Source organism: Sinocyclocheilus rhinocerous, unplaced genomic scaffold (genome assembly GCF_001515625.1).
Source record: "Sinocyclocheilus rhinocerous isolate Xijiao unplaced genomic scaffold, SAMN03320098_v1.1 scaffold1054, whole genome shotgun sequence".
NCBI classification, from domain to species: Eukaryota; Metazoa; Chordata; class Actinopteri; order Cypriniformes; family Cyprinidae; genus Sinocyclocheilus; species Sinocyclocheilus rhinocerous.
Genome location: NW_015654511.1, coordinates 475,587 through 500,224, shown reverse-complemented (window position 1 = coordinate 500,224; position 24,638 = coordinate 475,587). Strand labels below are relative to the sequence as shown.

The following is a 24,638-nucleotide window of genomic DNA, read 5'->3' as shown; positions in this document are numbered from 1 at the left end:
TATACAGTATATATATATATAGCAAAAGTGCAACTATATTACAGTAATATTAATAGTGAAAATTAAATTTCATAAGAAATCAATAACTGAGACACAAGATAGAGCCAGTTGCCTTTATAGGGTTGTCATGGACAACATTAGTAAACATCTGGCCGTGACTGACCAATCAGAATGAAGCATTTCAAAGAGCTGTACAATGAGCTGACCAGACATCAACATCTTGTGTCAGATTTTCCATGGAGAAAACAACGAAAGACATAAGCCTGTTGATGCTATACATGTAATTATTCATTACAACATGGGGATTTGATCACCCGACGCCGTACTTGATACCCCTGTCAGACTTTTGCCACTGATCAGGCCTCTTCTGTTTCAAGCGCCTCGAGACCTGGAAGGCTGACCTACATACCAACTGACATACTGTGCCGGACTATATTGTTACCTCTGCCAAAATGTCTCATAAAATCAGTGCTTCTACAGACCTAACAATCCAGACCAAATGCAGACATACCGGGTGTTTGACAGAGTAGTTGATTATCAGATAGTCATTGCCAAGAGGAAGCCATGACCGCATGGTGACAAAGTCTCTGTTCTTCAATGGACTTGGACATTTCCCTGTAAATAATGAAGGACATGCTTTAGAGTCCTGGTAAAGTATGAAAAGACAAGAAGGTAAACTTGCACCACTGCATATTATGTACACTTAAAAAAAAAAAGAAAACTATTTTTGTCTGTATACTCTCATCACTCTTTTGTGATATTTTGCAAGAGACTCCTCTTGTACTGTCACTTTAAATTACTATCATCAATGTCCCTTTATAATTTATTGCTGAAATCCATGCATAGTACTGCAGCCACCCACAACTTTTATATTGTATCTTACAATATTCATAGTAAGAACAAATGGGCTTAATTTAAAAAAAAAAAAAAAGTGCATTGGTGTGCTTCTCCAGGAACACGGTGGAAATAATAGCTCAGTTGTGAAAGAAGCAAAGGAGTGACTTACAGGAATAATATCCTACATCTGCATTAACTGTCAGTCGTCCAATATCGAAAGTGTCGATCATGTTGGTGTCCCATTTTTTCCGGTAGCTCGTGTCGTGCAAGACGTCGTAGAGGGTCTCTGCTGTCACGTCCTTGCACACGATTCGCATCTAAGAGAAAAAACAGACATTGTCTCACTGAGTCATTCAAATCTTAAGAACTTTTCCATTACAGTTGAATACAAAGTTCACAAAGTATGTTGAGCAGTGAAAAAATCTCCTGTGGTTTTCCCTCTGGTGCAGCCGTGATAAAGTGCTGACAGATTTTGAATGCACTCTGTTACCGGGCAGATGAAAAATGACCGCTTTTCACTGTGCTGACAAAGGCCTGCTACCATTATACATAGATCTATTCATTTCCTTATCTTTGAAAGCCCTGCTTTCTGCATGATTCAGCCATGTCAGGTCACAAAGAGTAAAAGTTGACACAGCAAACAGTGAGTATAAAAGGATCCTCAGTGGAGTGAGAGATACAGTGGAGCTTTAGATTTAAGCATGTTGGCTTGCATTTGTATTTCAAGCTCACGTGTCGAGCCAAACCCTCGTTTTTGTTTTTTTCCACGTATACTGTAGCTACCTTATCCTGGGTTGGGAGGAGGGTCAGGTAAGCATGAATACATCAAATGCGATGTGATCAGATATTGTATGGCTCTACGACGCAAGAAACCGTGTAACCCAATCAACTCTACCCTGGCATCATTTAATAATTTATCCCCAACCCCCCACAACCCCAGCTTGATCGGTTGCTGCTCATTTCCATTAGGTTCCTTGGAACAAGTTGTATTTAGTCTCTATGAATGGAATGTCGTCAAAGCCTACAAAGCTCAATTATTCATGAAAAGAACGCATCGGTGGCCCGGAGAGCTGCGTGAATTATTGACGAAGGTCTGTCATCTCCTTTCATTTTTGCAGCTGTTACAGGTCTAAATAATTTCCCCACACCTGCCTACAACTTTGCTGAAACAGCCCTCATGCATAGGTTCTCGCATCGGGATGGCTTTTAGCCATTGTTAGAAAGGTCAACAGAAGTGCTTTTACACACACAAAAAAACATACACACACACAGAAAAAGGCCTAACTCTGGTAAGCCAGCAGGAGGGGCTCGGGTTTCCTCATCTGAGCCTGCTGTTACCACAGTTTTCCGCTCTTAATTTTTCAGCACATCTCATGGGTGCAGTCTGTCCCTGAGAGACCGGTCTTTCATCTCAGAGACTGTGGATCATGAAGCAGTCAGGCCTGGCCTGCTCCACTGTACGCTGAGTTTCCCCTGGGCAAATGGCCCATAACCATATCTCTGTTTGTTTCTTTAGGATTTTCTCTGAAAGGGTCTGGAGTCTGTGAGGAAAGCTACTGTTCAGGAGCTTAGAAGATATACTGTACTACTGTTTTTGCACAGCGAACACCGATATACCGCTGTTCCACAGGCAATTTATATTCAGGTCTTTGGTTCACATGCTAAATCTTTGTATACAATTTTGTATACTACTAAATATAAAAACTATACTACTACTACTATACTAATAAATAATAACTACTAAATAATATTTTTTATGTTTTGAATGAAGTCTCTTATGCTCACCACAGCTGCATTTATTTAAACAAAAATACAGTAAAAACAGTAATATTTTGAAATGTTTTAAACTGCTGAAACTATTTGAATATAATGTAAAATGTAATTTATTCCTGTGATCAAAGCTGAATTTTCTGCATCAATACTCCAGTCTTCGGTGTCACATGATCCTTTAGAAATCATTCCAATATGCTGATTTGTTGCAAAAGAAACATTTATTATTATGCTGACAACTGTTGCACTGCTTAATAGTTTTGTGGAACCTGTGATACATTTTTCTTGGAATTCTGTGAAAATGCTCAAAAGGACAGCATTTGAAATATAAACCTTTTGTAACATTATACATGTCTTTACTGTCAATAATAATAATACAGGTGCATGAGCTGTAAAACAAAACTATAAATCAATAAATGGTTGTTAGACACAAAAAGGTAATGTGGCTATAATGAATTACTTCCTAAAATGCATAGGCCAATAGAACATCATCTCAGTATTGTTAATATAAAAACCATATTGGAAAATCCAGCTTAGGTGTTTTGTAACATAGCAACTGGTTTCTAGTTGGTCATTGTTGCTGCTCTATTCCAAGTAACTATTCATTACATATTAATGCGTATTTCTTAGCTAACACTCACTGTTCTCACAGTTACTTGTATATTTTCTAAATTTACTAGTACCTATTTACTAGTACCTATTTATTGTATACTAGCACTCATTTGGGAGACACTACATCTATCCAAATTGTTACAAGTCACATTTGCGTATGGCAGTTGCCATAGCATTCAGAGTTCAGACAAAGCATCATGATGATGCTCGTTAAAGATATTCCAAATATTTTTAGGAGAACAGACCTGAACATAGGTCGAGGTTCCCAATAGTGACAATTCATGGTAGCGGGTTTGTCACAATGAGCGCTGATGTTATGATAACGGCGAATTCTCTGATTGGATCCCGCTTCAGGATTGTGGTTAGAGTAGTTTTTACCTGTGTTTTGGTCATTAAAATATTTCTTTATTATTATTATTTTAACAACGTAGAAATCATAATGGCAGATTTTATTAAATCATATAAATGTATGAATGTGTGCAGTCACAGTTTATTGCATCAATTATCACGTGTCTTTTTGATTGGCTCCCACCTCGCCGCTACCCACTTATGCAATAAAAACTGCACAGACATGTTTTTATATTTAATGTTGTTCACTGTGAATTTTATTTAATAGTGCATCATGCACTTTGTTTAGATATACAGGTGCATCTCAATAAATTAGAATGTCATGGAAAAGTTCATTTATTTCAGTAATTCAACTCAAATTGTGAAACTCGTGTATTAAATAAATTCAATGCACACAGACTGAAGTACCGTATTGACCCGAATATACGACGATGTTTTTTTCAATGCATCTGAAAAAACGCGGTCGTCTTATATTCAGGGTCTAGACTTTGACATGTCAATAATACACCCACAACAATAGGTGGCGCCAAATACGCATAAAACGAGTGTGCCATGAAATACGTAATGTAATGCATGTTGTAAAGATCGCGAGTAAAAACAAAAGAAAAAGAAAACCTGACAGCTGCATGAGTCGTGACTGTCACGTTAACCAAACTCCCTTTGTGATTTTAAAACATAAGACAGTACCCAGATTTCAAGACTACAGTAAGATTTAACTTCTACTGTTAATAAGATTTTGGTAGGCTACTATTAGATGGATAGCCTAAATGTCCTAATTCAGATGGGCTACCTATTTTTTTTTTTTTAATGGTATATCAAAAAGTGTATATTTTTTAAATGTGATTGTTGGTACATTTTACCAGGTAGGTGTTTTTGGGTTGATTAGCTGAATGGGATTTCACCATATTCTAATTTGTTGAGATATTGAATTGGTGGGTTTTTGTTAAATGTGAGCCAAAATCATCACAATTAAAAGAACCAAAGACTTAAACTACTTCAGTCTGTGTGCATTGAATTTATTTAATACACGAGTTTCACAATTTGAGTTGAATTACTGAAATAAATGAACTTTTCCACGACATTCTAATTTATTGAGATGCACCTGTAATGTGGGTTTATCATTCAGGAATGTTGTCGTTGTATGTATGGCCACAGGGAATTATGCCATACCAGGTCTTCGTGAAACACCGCCACTGGTCACATTTCACCAGTTACAATCACAATCTTTTTTTATTTCTTACATACTGTATGACGAATTAGCTAAAAAATATGTACTGAATATCTGAATATTTACAAGTGACACTGGTACCAGCATCAACTGGAAAACTAGTTAAAATGGAAATCTGCAACACAGATCCCCTTGAATTCAATGGCAAGCATATGCAGTTACTGACTAGTAACCCAGGGGACTGGTAGTAAATAAATAATTAGACCTATTACTAGTGACTAATTGAATCGATAGGTTACTAGTCACTATTGGATTACTAGCAATTAAAAACAAAAAAGTAAAAGTAAAGCAAAAATAAATAGTTAGTTCTAAAGAATACATGTTAAAACAGCTTGCCATATTATGCTACGTTCTCCAGTAAATTAAGGCTTCGTTTACTAAGCAAGACAAAGCGGATCACACAGAATCTATTTTTCATAGACAATTACTATAAAAAGAAACTGATGATCTGTAATATCAAAAATATAGGCTACTAGAGCTGGTCTTATTTTAGACGATAATGCAGTGAGGGCTGAAAGCAAAGAGTGAAAACAAACTAGTTGGTGAGTGTGTGAGTGCGTCTATTGATCCTTATTGCAGCGCACTTGCCTTGAGTTTCTGCAAAGTTTTGCACTCCTCGTCTCGACACCAAACCGTCACTCCTCCTTTATTATAACGGGCGACCCAGCCATCCTGACTTTCACATTGATCTCGGAAAGATAAGAAATCGGTGTCGTCCGGTATCTGGACTGGCATCTTGCCTCCCGGTGCTGTGAATCAGTCAGGTCTGCAGGGCTAAAAGCTCCTCTCATAAATGATCCGCTCGTTTGTGTTGTCTGCTCCACTTTTTTTTGGAAAAAACAGTTTTGGAAAACTGACGGATCTAAAACGCGGTTTTTGTAGTTGAATCTAACTGTAGCACCTCTGCTATGTATTGTTGTATCTAATGTATGTTGGAGCAGGTGTGTTTGAGCATCCTCTTCAGTCCTGTATCAGTCCCATACTGGAGAGAGGCATTATATAAGTAAGGCATCACGTTACTGCAATGTCGTTTTTCAGGTGGAGCAGTCTACAAGGGCTCATTTAGTCAGACTGACTGATGATCCACGGATCAGGTGTCATGTATTTCAATTCAAAGGATTTCTTTTCCGTGACTGTTTTGTTTAACCTGTGCAGGTGTGTAGCCTGAATCCAGCGTCTACTGTTTCTTACTCTATCATCTTCCTTCAGCCTCACTCCTTACTATCAAAAGTAAAAGTCTGCTTTGTAGGCTATAGATTAGTAAGGAAATGTCCCAAATGAGGTCTAGAAGCACTATTTTTGTGTTCTTTGGAAAGGTGATTTCTTCCAAAGCCAAACAAAATGCTTTGTCAGAACATTCAGGGGACATGTCCATTTGACATAAAAATTAATGTTGTGTTGTTTGGACGCTAAGGGAATGTTAATAAAATCATGATATATTTGAAATTCAGATTTGGGATTTACCTTCATAAACTCTGGAGCTCAAAAGAATAATAAAATGGGCTTTTTGTGTGCACTGAAATTATGTATTGGGTGGTTTATCTTCACTTTTATAGTTGAATTGTCCATATGAAGTGTTGCCCATTCTCAATTAAGCAGATGCAAGTGTCAGTCACAATGTCTCCTGCAGGTGTCAAATAATATAGGCCCCTCCCTTCTTTGAAAAACACTTACAGCAAAATACATTTCTATCATCAATCTTCAGAGATCATTTGTTAAAATATTTCTGTTTTTCATGACTTATAACTGAAGCATTTGATATGTAGTTTCAGATTTTTTTTTATTTTTGCAGTAAACCATCTGCAGCTTTACTAATTATTTCTCAGTATAATGCAGGATATACTGGTGCTAAAAGCCCCCTTAAAGGGATAGTTCGCCCAAAAATGAAAATTACCCCATGACATCCGCTGGACGCCACTCTCTCGTGAATGCGCGTACGACAGTTAGCGGAAGCTAGAGATTAAGGTTTACAAAGTTGTAAATATGGATATTTTTCTTACACTTCAGAATTTTATAATAAACACTACAGTATTCCATTAAAAAATAAGAATTTTACATTTTGATTTCATGGTGACTTTAAATAATTTTTTTAAAATTATTATTATTATATTTCACTAAATATGTAATGGAGTTTGTTGGCTTTTACTGTTTTGTGAGAAAATTAAATTAAATTATCTCATTAGCACCATTGTACCCTTTATGAAATTATTTTGCTAATATCCTAATTTTGCCCATATATGTCCCACAAGGAGTGTGTATAACCATAAGATGGCACTAATGAACCCCTTAGGACAGTGGTTCTCAACCAGGGGGCAAAGATGGCTTCAAATAAGATAAAACAAGCATTAAAATAAGCTAAGACAACTGAAAATCAAGATATTTCTTATCATAATTCACCCCTCAACAACTGTTTTTTTTTTTTCTTAAATAGTGTTCCCACTGTCTTGAAAAACCTGATTTTAAAAGTGTAGTTTCTAGGTGTTGAAAAATGTATGTCAATTTATAAAATGTATATAACTCCATGGGCATTTTTATTAGAATGTTTTTCTAGTGATGCCAAGCTAAAATATTTTTTAAAAAGTAAAAAAAAATTGTATAATTATATAACTATAATTGTTTTAGTTACTTATTTTAATGTATGAACAGCAAAATTCAAAAAAATATTTTTTCAAACAAAAATATACATTACAGCAGATACCAGAGGAAACATCCTGCAAACATAGTTGTAGACATAGGGAGGACTTGGAGTCAACAGTTTGAGAACCACTGCATTAGGATACAAAAAATGCTATGCAAAAAAGCGTACTGCACCAATACCAATCACTGGTCATGTGCCCTTCATCGCTATGTTTACGTTGAGATGAAGGCACATTAAATTATAGCTTTAGGTTTTTTTTTAATCACTGTTAGATGATGCCTGCTGTTATTTTTAGGCTGACCATCTCCGCAACCATATTTTGCAATTATCCTCGTAAGGTATGCGCGGTCCAGCTGTCCAGAAAGGCTTTGCAGTGTGTGTTGCTGGAATTTGTTGAGATGATCTCAGCCTCCTCCATGTGGCAGGGTCATGAGATCACACAGGCTCTCCTCTTTCCCTGTCCTGTAATGTGGCCTAACAAGGGTTCACTGTAGACTGATTCATTCCTTTAGGGTCAAACGAGGGCATTCAGTACGGTACGTCTCACACATGTCTAAACTTCACTGCCACTGAAATATACTACGGTTTAAGTTTAAGTGGTTATGGAGTGCATTAAGCACTGAGACGTTCAGCTGGACTTTTTCTCTAGTGGAAGTACTATGACTGATTGAACTTTTCCATACTGGCACAAACACATATTAAGGGAATCCTGAGAGCGAAGGTCCATGTTGACCTTTTCCCTTGAGGCATCAGCCTCAGTAACCTGATCCTGTGTCAGATACAAAGCTGCACAAAGAGAGTCCCGCTTATTTCATTAAAACATATCATATTCTCAGTCATTTTCCCCCTTTAAAAAGCACTATTATGGCTGATATTTCTACTTTTGTTGCTGCATTGTCAACAGTTTTCATTTAGGAAGAGTATGAAAAAAAATGATACTTTAGTCCAAATACTAATTTGTCACAGCCATGGTTTTACTTTCTTTAAACATAGGGCAAAATGTTACTTAATGTAGGTCAATATGATATATATATTTTTTTACAACTTTTTACAACATAATTTCACCATAAAGCTAAATTTAATTTTTACTTTACAGGAATAGTATACCCAAAAATTTAAATTTGCTGTATTCACCCTCAGGCCATCCAAAATGTAGCATTCCATCATTTGCTCACCAGTGGATCCTCTGCAGTGAATGGGTGCCGTCAGAATGAGAGTCCAAACAGCTGATAAAAACATCACAATAATCCACAAGTAATCCACACCACTCCAGTCCATCAACTAACGTCTTGTGAAGTAAAAAAGTTGCATGTTTTTAATAAACAATTCCATCAAGACGTTTTTAATTTCAAACTGTTGCATTTTTGGGTGAAATAGCTATTCCTTTAAGTACATTTTTTGTTTAATTTAAATAAATACACCTTCAGAAGACCTTAATGTTTATTGTGATTTCTTTTTAAATTTTCGATTGGACCAACATATATTAAAAGATATTAAAATGCACGTTCTTTTAACTTTTTTTCAGTGTGAGACAGCCGCTCTAAACAAAAGTGAGCAATAATAATGGCATGTCCATTACTCTGGAAATTTTATGTCACTTGAAGTATGAAGGACTATAATAAACGAGATTAAAGACCATTTTTCTCTGACACTGGCATAAACATAGACAACGTGGGATGATGCTGTCCAAGAATGTCCAAAAATAAAATAACTCTTGATGGAGGACATTGGGGCACTAAACAAAGTACATTTTGAATTATTTCAGCAGATTTGCGCACATCTGACCTCATCAAAGCCGATTCATCAGCTGGACCGGAAAGATGCTCTCGGGCTGTTTATAACAGGGATTCCATGCAACTCATGGGGTAACCATGAGAATTTGCTGTTTTATACAAAGCCATCTGTTACATCTGTCCTTTCAGATACCCAGTGTTTTCATATCCATGTTGGACGTTTTCTTTTTAAATATTGTTCTAGGGTCAACATTGTATTCTTGCTAAATTGTTTTCTGGCTTCAGTTAACCTGATCTTGGAAGCAGGAAGTAATGCCAGACAGTAAGGAGACCACTGGTACCCCAAGGAGAGTGGAAAAACACACTCAGTTGTTTCCCCTTAAGGTAACCCATTTTCCATTCCCGTGGCTTGATATGGAAAGCTCCAGTGATACAGGCTGCTGCGTGGGCATTTTTCAATCCATTAAAGGGTTAGTTCACCCAAAAATGATTGTGTTGTTCCAAACCCGTAAGACCTTCGTTCATCTTCGGAACACAATTTAAAGGGGTCATATGATGCTTTTTTAAAGATCATTATTTTGTGTATTTGGTGTAACAGAATACACACACCGCTCTCTTTCTCTCTCTCTCTCTCTCTCTCTCGCTCTCGCTCGCGCGCGCACGCACACACACACAGACACACACACACACACCCCGCTCTCTCTCTCTCGCTCGCTCTTTCTCTCTCGCTCGCACGCGCACGCACACACACACACACCTCTCTCTCTCTCTCTCGCACATCAGGTGCCTCGGTCACATAAATTCTGCCGAGTTTTTGAATGATTGTATACGACAAGACGATAATTCTTAATTCATTTTCGTCAGTTAAGGCTCGTTAGCATTCAGCCTGCTTTAAATCAGACACAGAGATGCAGTGCGGTAAGATCGCATTTATTTGAATTAATTAATTATATCATTTATTTGAATTAGCGAGAGAGAAAGAGAAAGAGAGTGTGTGTGCGTGTGTCTATGAAAGCAGCGTAGCTTAGGCTACTGCATATAGTTTTAGTTTAGCTATAAACCCGAGCCCGAGCCCGACCCGAACCCGAAGCTATTCATTAAACATTAACCCGAACCCGACCCGAAACCCGAAAGTATTTTGGGACCCGTCGGGCTCAGGTCGGGTAGCAGACCTCTAGTGGAAGCGCGTTCACGACAGTATCATGACGCGGGCGTGTGGCGGCGCCGGCGCTGACTCAGATCCGGTGTAATGACGTCATCACGCCGGATCCGGGTCAGCGCCGCCACACGCTCGCGTCATGATACCGTCATGATCCTGTTATTCAATAAACCTCTTCTGACATTTTCATTTTTGGGTGAACTAACCCTTTAAAAATGATTCTGTTGACACCTAAGTGTTGAATCAACAACGGAAAGAACGAATAATTCAAAAAGAAAAGACAAAGTGTGAAAAGGGTACTGAGAAATGCATGGAGCTTCAAAGGAGAGCTCACACTAAATTAGCACACAATGGGATTGATATCAAATGGAATGTAAAAATTCCACTTTCACTCATTTTTGTTTACTGGACATCTGAAGCATTGAGGTATCAAAATTCAAAGGGCAAATGGGTATTCCTTCTCCCTCTGGAGGTTTTAGTGCAAAGGAATGTGCTCGTCCCTGGATGAAGCTGAGCTGAACATTAAACACTAGGCCCCATGGCAACTCCATAGAAAGTAATAGAAGAAACAGACCTCAGCAAGGTAGTGTGCCATATTTCATTTCTGACATGAAATAACAAATAAGACATAGTGAGTAAATTAGACTGTCAATCAATGTTGAGTCTTTTTTACCGAAGATATTCTTTATTAGACGTTTTCTTGTTTGTGGAGAACGTATTAAACATTGTCATTCACTTAAATGCTATTAACATCAGTTAAGAATTGGAGACTGGGTTTATATTGCGTAAAATATCAAAACCTGTGGAAACAAGAAAGATTTATGTTTATTATGTATGAAAAAAGGGATTGAATAAGCAGATTGTTGTCATTCACTTAAATGCTATTAACATCAGTTAAGAATTGGAGACTGGGTTTGTATTGCGTAAAATATCAAAACCTGTGGAAACAAGAAAGATTTATGTTTATTATGTATGAAAAAAGGGATTGAATAAGCAGATTGGGAGGTTTGTTGTAAAAGGTTTCAAATGGTTCTCCAGAGGATGTACTTGTTTAAACTTGTGTGCATCTTGTCACACAAACACTCATTAACACGGGCATCTATTGTTTTGCGTCTTCAGTAGTTTCTGGTTGTTCTTGTTTCGTCTTCTCCAATTCTTTAAAGCGAAGTATACTTTGGGCTTAACTGTTAAACATCTAATCAAAATATGTGATTCAATTGCTGCAATAGTTAGAACAGTGCAAAAGATTCATTTAAACCCATGGTTTAGAGACTGATGGCTTACTTGTCCAGACATGTTTGCCAGGCTGTAGTATGATAGTTGATATTTATATGTTATTTGGCGTGGCATGCATTTGCATCATAAAGGTCTACTGTAACATGCAGCATCCTGGATACCTGCTGTTTTTATAAAAGGAAAGAAAATCAAGAACGGAAAATAACCTTATTATGGTTTAGGTAGAACTCAGTAGATGCTCCTGTTATTCAATAAACTTCAAAAACAAAGTCTAAATATAAAAGTAAAGGGAAAATCCCTCCTCAAGCCACTCAGGAGGAATCACCTCTCTAAATACCACACAGTTAATGGAGCATCGGCCAGTCTAGAGGAGATGAGGAGAGGTCATTAACCACTGCTGCTCGATTTATAGGGTAACCCCAAAATAGACCACGTGCTAGTCCTACTGTAAAAAAAGAAGAAGAAGAAGAAGAAAGAATAGCCTGTCCAAACATACCATCTCCTGCCTTTGACACATTGGTTGTTTTAGATCACCTCTTGGACTTTTGGCAAAATCTGCTCTATCAACATTGTTTAATTATGAGTTTCTCAATTATTAGTTTACAGTAGTGGATTTGATTATACTGTATAACTAGCCACATAACTCCCACACTAGATTAAAGAAGCTGTTTTAAAAAATGCTAAATGTTGTTTTTAAATGTCCGAGAGAAATATCAAGTGTTTATTGTCCCTTTTCTTCAACTGGTTTGAAAGCTTGACCTGTTTATTGTACAATTAAATTCTTAAAGGAAACACATTTTAAAAGAAAAGTGTTGCAGTAAGGCATGCTGTGAAGAATTTGATGTAAAATGCCATTTGAGCTGCTTTTGTGGGGGAAATAGAAGAAAAGACAAACAGTCTTTTCTGGGATTTAAATGTTAGTATAATAAAATTAAATAAAATATTTAAAAGATATTCTGTCCTGTGTTGAAAGTAAGTGCCAATTCTTTGAAAAGCCTAAGCACACCTAAACCAGACATAACTGTTTTTTATGCACCAAGAGCTTGTAACACTCCAAAGAGAAAGGAAAACTTGAAATCGCATCATATGACCCCTTTAATGCTGAAAGAAAGAGTGCTGTCTAATTTTTATTCAAAGTAGTTTGATGTTCCAAACTGTTCAAGTGAGGTGGGAGATATTTTGGTGAGGTTTATCAGGTAACATTATAGTTCCAGAATAGGTGTGTTTCTTACATGTAATTCATTCTTCAGTCTTTAGAGGTCGGAATTTAGGTTAATTAAGCACAGCAAGTAAGCAAACCAACAAATTTTAACTAAAAATTGCTACAATACCCCATGCTGTTTAAGAATTCTATTAGTACAATAAAAAATATGGTGGATTATTAAGGTATCATAAATGCTGGGTTAAAAACAACCCAGTTTGGGTCATTTTTAAATGCACTGCTGGGTAAATACAGGACAGGACAACTTGTTTGATATCATATTCTCATATTCACTGAATGTTGATTAGAGAATTTTACCTCATGGTTATTACATTTATTTTTACTTAAAGAAAAATCTGTAAATCGTGACTATAAATTAACAGTGCACTAAGCTATTGAGAGTTACACAAAATTACAATTAACATCTGGCATGAAATCATATGAAAAGAACAGGTTAGATTTTCTTTTATTGATTGCATTTTGGTATTTATATGTCAAGACAAATTCATTAAAATCATTCAAATAAAAATATGTTAAAACAAACAAACAACAACAACAAAAACATTTAAATGTTTAGGCGATTTTCACATTTTTTCAATGTTTTATGACATTTTCGTAAAAATTTCATAACGACTATTTTTAATGATGTACTGTTTTTGATGACTGTACTTAAACACACAAGTGTAGGCTACTGAATATTGCACGTATTAATTTTACTTTTTCATTTTACATTTAATTAGCCTACTTTATGCATCTTTAAAGTTACACTATAGTATGTTTACAGAATTACAAATAAAAACTTGTACAGTGAGCTGTTCTATTGAGTCCAAAAACATGCATCAGAGCCTTATCGTGGTAGAAAATGTTCATTGCGAGTCTGTGAGTGAAAGTGTCGTGTTTCTGGTCGTCTCAAGCCCCTCCCTGAGCACCGGGGTCTCGGTATTTAAGCCGGGCTCTGCCGCACGCGGCGCCGCTCTGGAGTGCGCTTGCAGGGACGCGAGATGAAGCGCTTAACTTGGTTTGCTCTGGCTATCACCTTAATCGCGACAGTTTTCGCCGCGAAAACCCCGTATCAAGCGGTTCTTCAGCACAGCAGGATAAGAGGAAGACCTCATGGGTAAGAGCTGTTCTGCAGTGATCATATTGATTATTATTAGACAGATAGCTATTGTGTGCACTAAATGTGATTTAAAACCATGAACACAAATAAAGGCCCTCTGGTTTATATGCAGCCCTACTGATCATTTTCCCAACGTCACTGAAAAGTTAGACTTTTTCTTCTTTAGTCCTGCAGCATGCATTGGGCATTTGGTGAATGTTTGGAGCATTTAAAGAAGGCTGATTTGTGTGTGGGTGTGTGTGTGTGTGTTGCAGCCCCAATGTTTGTGCTATGCAGAATATTCAAGGAACGGATAAGAAGTACTTCACCAACTGCAAGCAATGGTATCACCGCAAAATATGTGGCAAACCAACGTGAGTTACCACAGATATCTTAATACAGAAATCTATCTATCTATCTATCTATCTATCTATCTGCACTGTAAAAAAAAATCGGTGACATTTACCGTAAAATACCGGCAGCTGTGGTTGCCAGAATTTCACCTTAAAAAAGGGGGGTCGTCTTATAATCAGGGTCGTCTTATATTCGGGCCAATACGGTAGTATGGAAACTTACTGTTAACCAGTTAACAGGTTTTTACTGTAGCATTTTTACAGTCTTTTACTGTTAAAATCACAATCATTTTTTACAGTGTGTCTGTCTGTCTGTCTGTCTCTCTATCTGTCTGTCTTGCAAATATATTCCAGTACTGTACTGTGCTAAAACCAGTTACTGGTTTTAGCTACTGTACTGTCTGAACCAGTGTATCGGATTTAATGAATATTTCTTGTTAGATAAAATACCATTGTCTTTTCAAGTTGCAGAGGAAAAACTCCCCCAGGACATGTGAATAAACTTATATTGAAATATAAAAGATTATAATCACCTTTCTAACTCTAAAGAATTTAAAATGCATAAGGTTTGAAGAGCAGGACAGGTTGGCATAAATGATGATTATTACCCTGTGCGGGGGATTCTTCACATATATATTCATAGGGTTAGACAACTTTGGTGAAGCATTTTCTAAAAGAATAACCCTTTGAAGAACTGAGGAGGAAAGGTCTTGTTAAAGTGTTAATGACTTTAACTATATTGTTTCGATAAGCTTTTGTATGTTGTCTGTTGAAGAACACTTTGACATCTTTCAGTCAGTACTATCCATCAGCTTTGTAGCTCGTAAGGTTATAATTTTACATAATGGACACACTTTTCTTTTGTATCTAGCAGCTATATAATGGAACAGTGAACAGGGTATTTGAGTTCAAGTTGACAGTAGATATAGAAGAACGTTGTGCAGTAATGGTTACCATATGTCTCTTGGTAATTGGCTTCAGTCTTCGTGGGGTTAAATTGCCTAACATCCTGAACAGTGCATGAATGCAAGGCTGACAAATCTGAGTGCCTTTCTGTCTGAAAGCTCTTCAGTGCACTAAGACCTGGATCATAATTACAACTTGTAGCAGTACTGTTTGATTGACGTCCACTTGATGTTCCCACAGGGGGAAAAGGTGTTATTGGTTACATGAACATTCCACAGACAGATATATTCGAGTTCAGGGGGAACAGCATATTCAGTGTCTGCAATACAGAAATCCAACTTTAAAAGATAAATAAAATCACTGATTTAATGGGAGGGTGTTAAAGAAGCTGATGTGTTTGGCACAGTACAACCCATGGTGGATGCTTATTATGGAATGGAGTCTGGAATGTTTATTTGCGTCTAGATTTGGAGATATTATGTAACAGATTAATGTTGCTTACGTAAGGTACACCACCAAGTTTTGGGGGTTGTTTAGTGTGAAGACGTTTTTGAATATCCCAGTGTATTCTGGTTAGAGATGATACTTTGTGATACTATATTTAATGCATATTTTCACCACCGTTCAAAAGATTAAAAATAGACAGTATAAACAGTAAAATTATCAAATATTATTACAATTTAAAATAACAGTTTTCTATGTGAATGTATTTTAAAGTGTATTTAATTCATGTCAGTCTTCAGTATCCCAATTATTGCACCTTTGCATAGTGGTTCCAAGGAATTTCCCATTGTTTTTATTGGCAGGACTGCTGGTGTTAGAGTTCCCTCTCAGGAGTTTCCCTGGCTCATAACGTACCTCTTGATTCTTCTGCTACCATGACCCTCTAAGACCAACTCGAGCACAGACCTTATTTATTATGGAAATATCTGGCATGAAATAAAAAAGAAGTACAGTATAGCTTAAGCCATGCACTTTAAAATGCATCGAGGAGTGTGTTGGTTGTCACAGCCCTTCAGCCCTCGCAATAATAAAGAGAGAAATATAGATCTGATTTCCTGCAGAAGTTCCTGAAGAACTCCCGTCTGTACAGAATCTTCTACAAAATCCAATGAAGTGATGTTTTTTATCATTTCTTTGTAGGGTGGTCAGCTATGAGTGCTGTCCTGGCTATGAGAAGGTGATTGGAGAAAAAGGCTGTCCAGCAGGTACGTAATTATAAATTGTGTGCATGAAAAGAGGTTTGTTATGATGATATAACAATAAAAAATTGATTTATTTTTCAAAGCTCTACCTCTGGTGAACATCTATAAAACCTTGGGTGTGGTTGGAGCCACTACTACCAAGATGTACTCTGAAAGAGCGAATTTGCAGGAGGAGATCGAAGGTCCAGGCAGCTTCACATTCTTTGCTCCAAGCAGTGAGGCTTGGGCTGCACTTCCCACTGTGAGTTCCCACTAGTGCATCTCCATAGATCATGTAGAAGAAATAAAGAGTTTCCTGTCATTTTAGGCAAGGCAGAGTTCCCAAAAACCATTATAACTGGAAAAACAGCAAAAATATCAAGATAAGCTCAATGTCATTTCAAAATGTGCCGTAGGAAATTCTGGATGCCCTGGTGAGCAACGTCAACATTGAGCTCCTCAACGCTCTGCACTACCACATGATCAACAAACGCTTGACTTCTGACGATCTTAAGCATGGCACTTCATTCCCCTCCATGTATCAGGACTTTGATGTTCACATCCACCATTATTCTAATGGAGTAAGTCTAGTCTTTACAAATAAAGTCTTGTTTAGATTTTCTCACTGGAAATATGTTGTTTACTTTCTCTATGGTTAGTTAACAGCTGTTAAGAATTGTGTCAACTGGTTTTTATACCAAATGGTTTCCTGTGAGGTTTTGTGTACATTACCAATCATATGTTTTGTCGCAGATTGTGACCGTGAACTGTGCAAGGCTTGTGAAGACAGACCAGCATGCCACCAATGGAATTGTGCATGTTGTTGACAGAGTCATCACCGCCATTACCAATAATGTCAACTCTTTGATTGACACCGATGATGACCTGGACACTCTACGGGTAGATCTTATATCGTTATTGAGGGAATTTGCTGGTTCAGTAGTATGTATGCAGTATGAACAGTGCAAAGTCCATTGAATGCCATCCTTTCCTTTTCATTTAGACTGCAGTTGCTGCCGCTGGTCTCACCAGTCTTCTGGAGAACGAGGGTTCCTACACTATCTTTGCTCCAACCAATGAAGCCTTTGAGAAGATCCCTCCAGAAACACTGACCAGAATTTTGGGAGACCCGGTTTCTCTCAAAGGTACTTTTGCTCTTCTTTAGCATGAAGCATTTTTTCATTTTACTTCCACAATGCAATGCATTTCTGAGTTAAACTGGATATTCGATGAGAAAAAATTGTGTGTGGGACTTAATTTTGTCCATTGGGAATTGATTGGATTGTGAAAAGTAGGTGTTTGTACATAGCAGAATGGAGCCAGGTGGTTGGAGGAAGCCGTTGAAAATTAAGAGGGGCTTGTTCATAATGTCAGCCAAGCAGGAAAAAACGTTTCAGAATCCAAGCAAGCTATTCGATTTTGCTTAATTATGAAGACAAACGTTTTGTTTGGAATAACGTGCACTTGTGAATCGTGCATAATAAGAGCAGAAACATGCAGGAAAAATTTGATTTCATGTTGGGTTTGAGTTCATGTAATGCTGCAACAACAGTTTTCATTTTTGTTGTCACCTGGTCATCATATTTTGGTCTCGGACTTTATTAGCTCCACTGAACGATGCTTTTAAAGGTTGGATCACTCCATTTTCATTAAGCTACTGCAGCAATTGAGCCTTAAGAAACTCTGAAATAACTGTAATTGTGTAATTTGCGTGCAGACAAGAGTTTGGCCATGACACCCGACATGAAGAAACTGCTGAGAAACCACATTCTCAAGGAGAAGTTTTCCTCCAAGTGCCTTTATCATGGGCAAGAGCTGGAGACCCTTGGTGGATTAAAACTTAGAGTCTTTGTGTTCAGAAATGTAAGTCTTGAATTATACATATGGGAATAATTCAACACAAACCCAAGTCCCAGCAACTATTTTTAAATGAAGCATTGATATCTATCTATACTGAACAAAATCCTATAGCAACAGATCAATACTTTTCATTTTCATGACAATGGTGAAGGAAATAAATCCTTCTTGCATTATGAAACTCCCCATTTCCCATCTCAATCCATCATAAGAGCCACGTTTTTTTTTATTTCTAGCCATGTTGTAGCTGGCAGCGAGGCTGGTATAGTTCAGTTTGCAGACTGTTTGTGAATTCACAGACCACCAGAAACCTCTCCTTTGGATCACCTTAACGTTTTCCACAGTCCACTTCATGCATCATCTGTCTTGTGAGAAAAGAGAGCTTTGAAACAAATGTGCTGATCTGTATAACCAATAACCTTAACCGTTTCACTTTGCAGAGCCTGTGCATTGAGAACGCCTGCATTGCTGCACACGACAAAAATGGCCGCTTTGCAAATATGTTCATCGTTGACAAGCTCTTGACACCCCCCATGGGAACTGTCATGGACGTCCTGAAGGCAGATGATCGTTTCAGGTAAGCACAGTGACGATAATCCTCACAGTGATGTCTTAAAGGGATAGTTAAATCAATTCTGGCATCATTTTTTCGCCCTAATGTCATTCCAGACCAGTTTGAGTTTCTATTGTATATTCAATAGGACACTACTGTTGTGAATGGCATTTGGTCAGAAGACAGATGCACACCAAAGCTATTGAGTGGTATAGTCTACTTTTAGAGCTTGACAGCCCAAATGCCATTTGCTTTTCATTATATGGAAACGAGAAAAAAAAAAGTAAATTCATCTTTTGTATTCTACACAAGACATAAAGTCATATCGGTTTGGAACAGTGTTATTCTAATATCACTGAGATTCTATTATAGTTTGTAATAATATTTTGAATAAGTTTTTTTATATTTTTTTTTCTGTTTTTTATTTAATTTTAGTTATATTTGGAACAGTGTTATTCTAATATCACTGAGATTCTATTATAGTTTGTAATAATATTTTGAATAAGTTTTTTTATATTTTTTTTTTCAGTTTTTTATTTAATTTTAGTTATATTTTTTACTAATTTTGTTGTGTATTTTTGCCATTTTTGTATTTTTTAAATGTCTGTATATTTTTTATACATTTTTATATTGTAGTAGTTTTTAGTACAAGTTAAACTAAATTAAAATGTGTTTAATTTCAGTTTATTATATACTAGTATTATATATTATTTCAGTTAATGCTTATTTTATCTCAAGTAAAGAAAATGTTTTTATGGTTTTAGATTAGTTAATAAAAACCCTGGTTTGGAATGACATGAGGTTGAGCAAATGATGACAGGATTTTTAATTTACTTTAAATAAGGTGCTTATGACTATTTAAGCCATTCTAGAGGTATTTGAGAGTACAAAAGATTTAACCTCACATTGGTGGTGATTTAACCAGAACGCCCTATAAAAACCTAGAAGAAAATGTTTTCCACCATAAAGGGCGCAATTGTTTTCACAGTTTTATTGAAAGGGAATTTGCAGCTGCCGTTTCTCACTCACATTCAGAGACCTCATTGTCAGTCTCTCAAAACGTTTTTTGTAATGATCATACTTGCATGTTTAAACTTGAGGCTGTAATTTCTTCAGATTTCTGATGACCCGGGTGGAATTTGAGCTGTCAGTCTAACTGTCTTCTCTCGCCTAAAGATATGCTCCTAATAATGTGCATTGATGAACTTTAATCCGTACAGCACTTTGGTTGGCGCCATTCAGAGAGCAGGCCTGACCGAGCTCCTGAACGAAAAAGGGGCCTACACCTTCTTCGCCCCCACCAATGCTGCCTTCAGTGCAATGCCCCCCGCCGACCTCAACAAACTCATGAGTAATGTCCCCTGTGTCACCATATGTGTTAGAAAAGCAGATGTTCAGTGCATGATTACACACTAACTGGTCCGATTTGTTGCTATGAGAATTCTGTAATCAGTCTAAGTGCATTTAGATGTGCAGAATATACCTGCATCTGTTGTTTCCTTTCTATTTTGTACATAGGAGACCCCAAGGAGCTGGCAAACCTTCTGAGATACCACATTGGTGAAGAGTTCCTGGTCAGCGGCGCTGTGACCCCACATACCAGAATGAAGCCCCTGACAGGAGAGAAACTGGAGTTAGGCGCTGTATGTACTCACTTATTGAGTCAAGAAATGCTTTTTGGATTCTGTATCTGTAATAGAAGTGGAATCTAGGCCAACATATTAATACACTGACGTTCAAAAGTCTGGGGTTGGTACGCTTTTGAAAGAAGTCTCTTATGTTCACCAAGTCTGCATTTATTTGATCTTTAAATAGAGTAAAATCAGTAATATTGTGAAATATTATTACATTATAAAATAACTAGTTTTAAAATTAATCCTTTAATTTATTCCAGAATGTTCAGCATCATTACTCCAGTCTTCAGTGTCACATAATCCTTCAGAAATCATTCTAATACGCTGATTTGCTGCTCAAGAATCATTTATTTTTCATTTTCAATGTTGAAAACAGTTGTGCTGCTTAATATTTGTTTTTTCAGGATTCTTTAATCAATGGAAAGTTCAAAAGATCAGTATTTATTTCAAATGAAAACAGATTGTAACATAAATGTTATGAATGTCTTTACTGTCACTATTAATAGCATTAATTTCTTCTTCTTTTTTCAATCATACTGACCCCAAACATTTGAATGGTTGTATATATTTATATAATCAGTTCACGCAAAAATGTAATTTCTATCATTACTCTTATTTACTCTGTCATCTTTACGCTTAAAAGGATACTACTACTACTACTACTCACTCTCGTGTAATTACAAATATATGTGCTGTCATTCTGCAGAACACGCACGCAAAAAATCATTTATATAGAAACTTCACATAGAAGATTTGTCACCCTTAACTGTCGTTCTGTGGAAAAGGTCTATTTAAAGACTCTTCAAAATTCATCTTTTGTGTTCCACAGAAAAAATAACATTTTAAATGACATGTGAATAAATTATGTCAGAATATACATTTACGGGTAAAATCTTTCTTGAATCTGATTTCATCTGATAATTCTTACATTTCATTCTGATTTTTATCCCTTTCAGCTTAACTCCACTGTATACGTGAACAGGGTGCCTGTTGTCGAGGCTGATCTGATGGCTACCAATGGAGTCGTACATGCTGTTGATGTAATCGTAAAACCACTGCGTAAGCCATGAACCAGACATTCTTAAACGTTATGATAAAAGCAATATCTTATTTCAGAGCTTCATAACAGTGTGACGTGCCACTTTGTTTTAGCTCCTAAAATTGTGAGTGATCAGGCTGAAGGCTCAACAATCAGACGCACCTCTGCTGTGAGGGTTAGTACATCAGAAATGATTATTTAACAGTAGGTCAGTGCTTATATTTAATTGCTTGCTAAATTTTTATACATATTTTTTTGTGTGCTTGAAATGCCAAAATAAATGAAATATATCTTCTTCTCAATTTTTCATCCCAGGCTGGGTCTCAAGTACTGAAAAATGGTTTGTATGCATTGCTCACAAACTTTTTTTTCCCACATAAATGCAATTAATAAAGAGTCTCAGATATATTTCATAATTTGCATGTGATTGTATTGAAATAATGAAAACAAAATGTAATAAATAAATAAATGAATCGTAATATATTTCTTGCTACATTACAGATGATCTCTTCCAGAAGGTCCTGAGAAGCCAGAGCAGCAGATCAATGTCTCGTGTCCAGTAAACATAGCTCTACAAAGTAAAACTGTAGTTCATTTGAACCTCCACCACTTCAAAAGGATGGAAACACACAGTGGAGAGATAATTAATGGCTAAGAAAATCCAGGCAACAAAATACATAATGCTGAAAATGGAAAACAGTTCAGCATTGCAAGATTGTGACTTTTTTCATGTGCCAAAGGCCCTTGGATGAAGAGCGGGGATTTCTAAATATCACAAATTGATGACAGCAAAGTTATGGCACTTCATATGTTTTGGATATTCATTCGACTTCCGTTTTGGAATTTCAGTCTGAATTATTTGAATCAAATGTTGGTTCAACACATTTTTTGTTAACATTTTGTATTTCTTTTTATTGTTTTTGTAATGATTTGGTTGTTGCATTTGATATACCTGTAGCATGTTTGCATGGTTTAAGCTGGAACAAATGCTATTTGGGCACATAAAAAAAAAAACACAGACCAAATTTATGTCTTCGTTTCCCATGGTCTATAATGTAAACTTGTGCAGATTATTTGTTATGTTACACCAAAGATGTTTTGTGAAGAACCAAAGATCACTGTCTGCATATTTTAAAATAGAATGACCATTTTGTAGCCACAGAGTTATAGTTTACATATAACTAGCCAGTGCCCTTGAATGTAGTTTGCTCTGTCTGTTACAAGCCAATTTGTCAGTTCACTGAGCTGAATTCACAATGTGGTGGATTGTCATAATGTGGTGATTAATGTGTGGCAATTAAATGTCTCACTCAGATGATAATTTAAAAGTCTGCTTGTTCTCATTATTCATGACTAAATAATTTCTCCACATTCCCTGTTGCTTGCTTGAAGTCTCTCTGCAGTCACTAATTTTATCCCTTAAAACTCATCTTTGATAAAATGACATATTTAAATGTTTTTCCTGTGAAAATAATTTATTCATGCCTTAAAGGGGTCATGGAGCAGATGTAGACAAGAATGACTCCTAAGCGATTGAGGTGTTCTGTTGTTGGATGTGATAATGAACATAGCAGTTGTCATTTACTCCTGACATCTGTGCCGCTGAACTTGCAGTAGATTACTGTTTGTTTTTGAAGGGAATGGTCCCCCAGACCCTAAAGAATCATATCAACTTGTGGAAAATGGGCATCCTATTAAAATTATATTGAAGAAATATGAAGATTTCTCTGCCACCCCATACTGGCTGCTGGCCACCCCAATGAAAACATCCTGGCTCCGCTGCTGCCAACCAGGTTCAAATTAGAAATTTCAGCCCTGGATCGGTGCAACTGAGACAGAAGATAAAGTGGTAAGTTAAAGTCCGCATGAAATCAAAAATTACATTTACTTTGTTAGCGCACATTGCTCATCTTGAGGTGAACAATTAATCCGTGCAAGTTAATCCACTGGGGGAAAAAATTGTTTGTTTTGGTAATCTTTAAATTGACGGGATTGGTTACATGCTCAGTAGGCTAATGTTGTTTTGTGATGAATGGGTTGTCTTTAAACATATTTTAAAAACACCAGATAGACATGTAAACAACATTTAAAAACCTGATTTTCACCACAGGAGGTCTTTAAAAACAAAAATGACTTTAAAAGCACAGACATAAAAGTAACAGCAGTTACTAAATAGGGCAGTTTGTTTTACTTCAGGAGTCCGACATCAAATAGAGATCCAACACAGTACCAAAATTGTTTTTCATACAAAAGTAACAACAAAAAAATTGATAGTAATATTACTTGAAAACGTAAATAAATTAATAAATAAAACTGAATAAATAAGTAAATAAATAAATAAACTATCCATTTTCATCATTGTTGCCAAATGTAGGTGGTTTTAGTGGGAGGGACAACTTAATTGTTAGAGAGCATCTGATTGGACAAAAATCTGTGTAGTGCAGTATGAGTCATCAGTATTTTGTTCTGTTTTCTGATTGCGTATATTTGCTAAAGGTGAATTTTGTCAGAAGTTGTTGTTTAGATGTATGCTAACATATACAGTAGATGACCTTAAAGCTAACACACATGAACTAAAAGCAATAAAACTCTTATTTTAATTTCATTGGGTCTTTAAAAGTTGTAAAACCTATTTAATTTGCTATCCTAAACTCACAATTATATGGTTCATTGCATTTTATTATTTACATTAGGCATTGTTTTTCCCCCATACATGAGCCTATCAGAACAGACCTACCATTTTTTGGATCCCAACCAACCACGGGAATCAAAATGAGACCGCTGGAGCTTCCGTAATGACTTTACATGGAAAGATGCCTGTTGTTTAAACGTGCCATTTTGCTTTACTGTGCTTGTTATATCACCGCATACACTCTGGAAACATTTGAGGATGGTAAACAGTTTCTGTACCCAGCAGCAGTCCTAGGACGGGATGTCTCAAAGCTGCCCAACAGAGCTGGAGTAGGAAACATATGTGCACAGTACCCTTTCTCAGCTGGCAGCCTGAACAAAGCATTCCAACAGCATTTTGCTCCCAGAGCGAGACACTGGCAGCATGTTTTGTGTCGCATAGGGCAGTGGGGTTTAGTGCTACTAGAACCTGCTGGCAAACACACTTTTTAAGTTATTATTACAGTATGCATGTAGCAACCAAAGGTCTATGTGCTGAAAAATATTGAAGATACTCTCATCTCCTCTCATTACACCACTGCACGGAAACAAATGTCAAGTCTAATAAGTCTACATCAGTA

The 24,638-nt window shown here is 36.7% G+C and overlaps 2 protein-coding genes across 2 annotated transcripts in view; one reads left to right on the top strand and one right to left on the bottom strand.

Moving 5' to 3' along the window:
- Nucleotides 1-5,758, bottom strand: part of LOC107717397 (PCTP-like protein) — a 13,989-nt gene extending 8,231 nt beyond the window's left edge. Inside the window, exons 1-3 of the mRNA XM_016524127.1 lie at nt 5,384-5,758; nt 1,007-1,154; nt 512-615 (exon numbers count right to left, since the gene is read on the bottom strand). Of these exons, the coding sequence (XP_016379613.1) occupies nt 512-615; nt 1,007-1,154; nt 5,384-5,530 (399 nt within the window). The 5' untranslated portion in view covers nt 5,531-5,758. The remainder of the gene's footprint in view (nt 1-511; nt 616-1,006; nt 1,155-5,383) is intronic.
- Nucleotides 5,759-13,731: 7,973 nt separating this feature from the next.
- On the top strand, nt 13,732-22,702 carry LOC107717392 (transforming growth factor-beta-induced protein ig-h3-like). The gene is made up of 16 exons (XM_016524123.1): nt 13,732-13,879; nt 14,137-14,235; nt 16,264-16,328; nt 16,409-16,566; nt 16,721-16,885; nt 17,058-17,204; nt 17,308-17,468; nt 17,857-17,933; nt 18,022-18,167; nt 18,602-18,738; nt 19,935-20,065; nt 20,233-20,357; nt 21,305-21,407; nt 21,501-21,562; nt 21,703-21,727; nt 21,889-22,702. The coding sequence occupies exons 1-16, from the start codon at nt 13,764-13,766 to the stop codon at nt 21,948-21,950; spliced, it is 1,779 nt and encodes a 592-aa protein (XP_016379609.1). The 5' UTR covers nt 13,732-13,763; the 3' UTR covers nt 21,951-22,702.
- The last annotated feature ends 1,936 nt before the right edge of the window (nt 22,703-24,638 follow it).

What these genes read in the sequence shown, in the direction of transcription:
- LOC107717392 (XM_016524123.1), top strand. Translation starts at nt 13,764, where the DNA reads ATGAAGCGCTTAACTTGGTTTGCTCTGGCTATCACCTTAATCGCGACA. An exon ending in CTTGGGCTGCACTTCCCACT is followed by an intron (nt 16,567 to 16,720) that starts GTGAGTTCCCAC and finishes AATGTGCCGTAG; the next exon opens with GAAATTCTGGATGCCCTGGT. An exon ending in ACTGAACGATGCTTTTAAAG is followed by an intron (nt 17,934 to 18,021) that starts GTTGGATCACTC and finishes ATTTGCGTGCAG; the next exon opens with ACAAGAGTTTGGCCATGACA.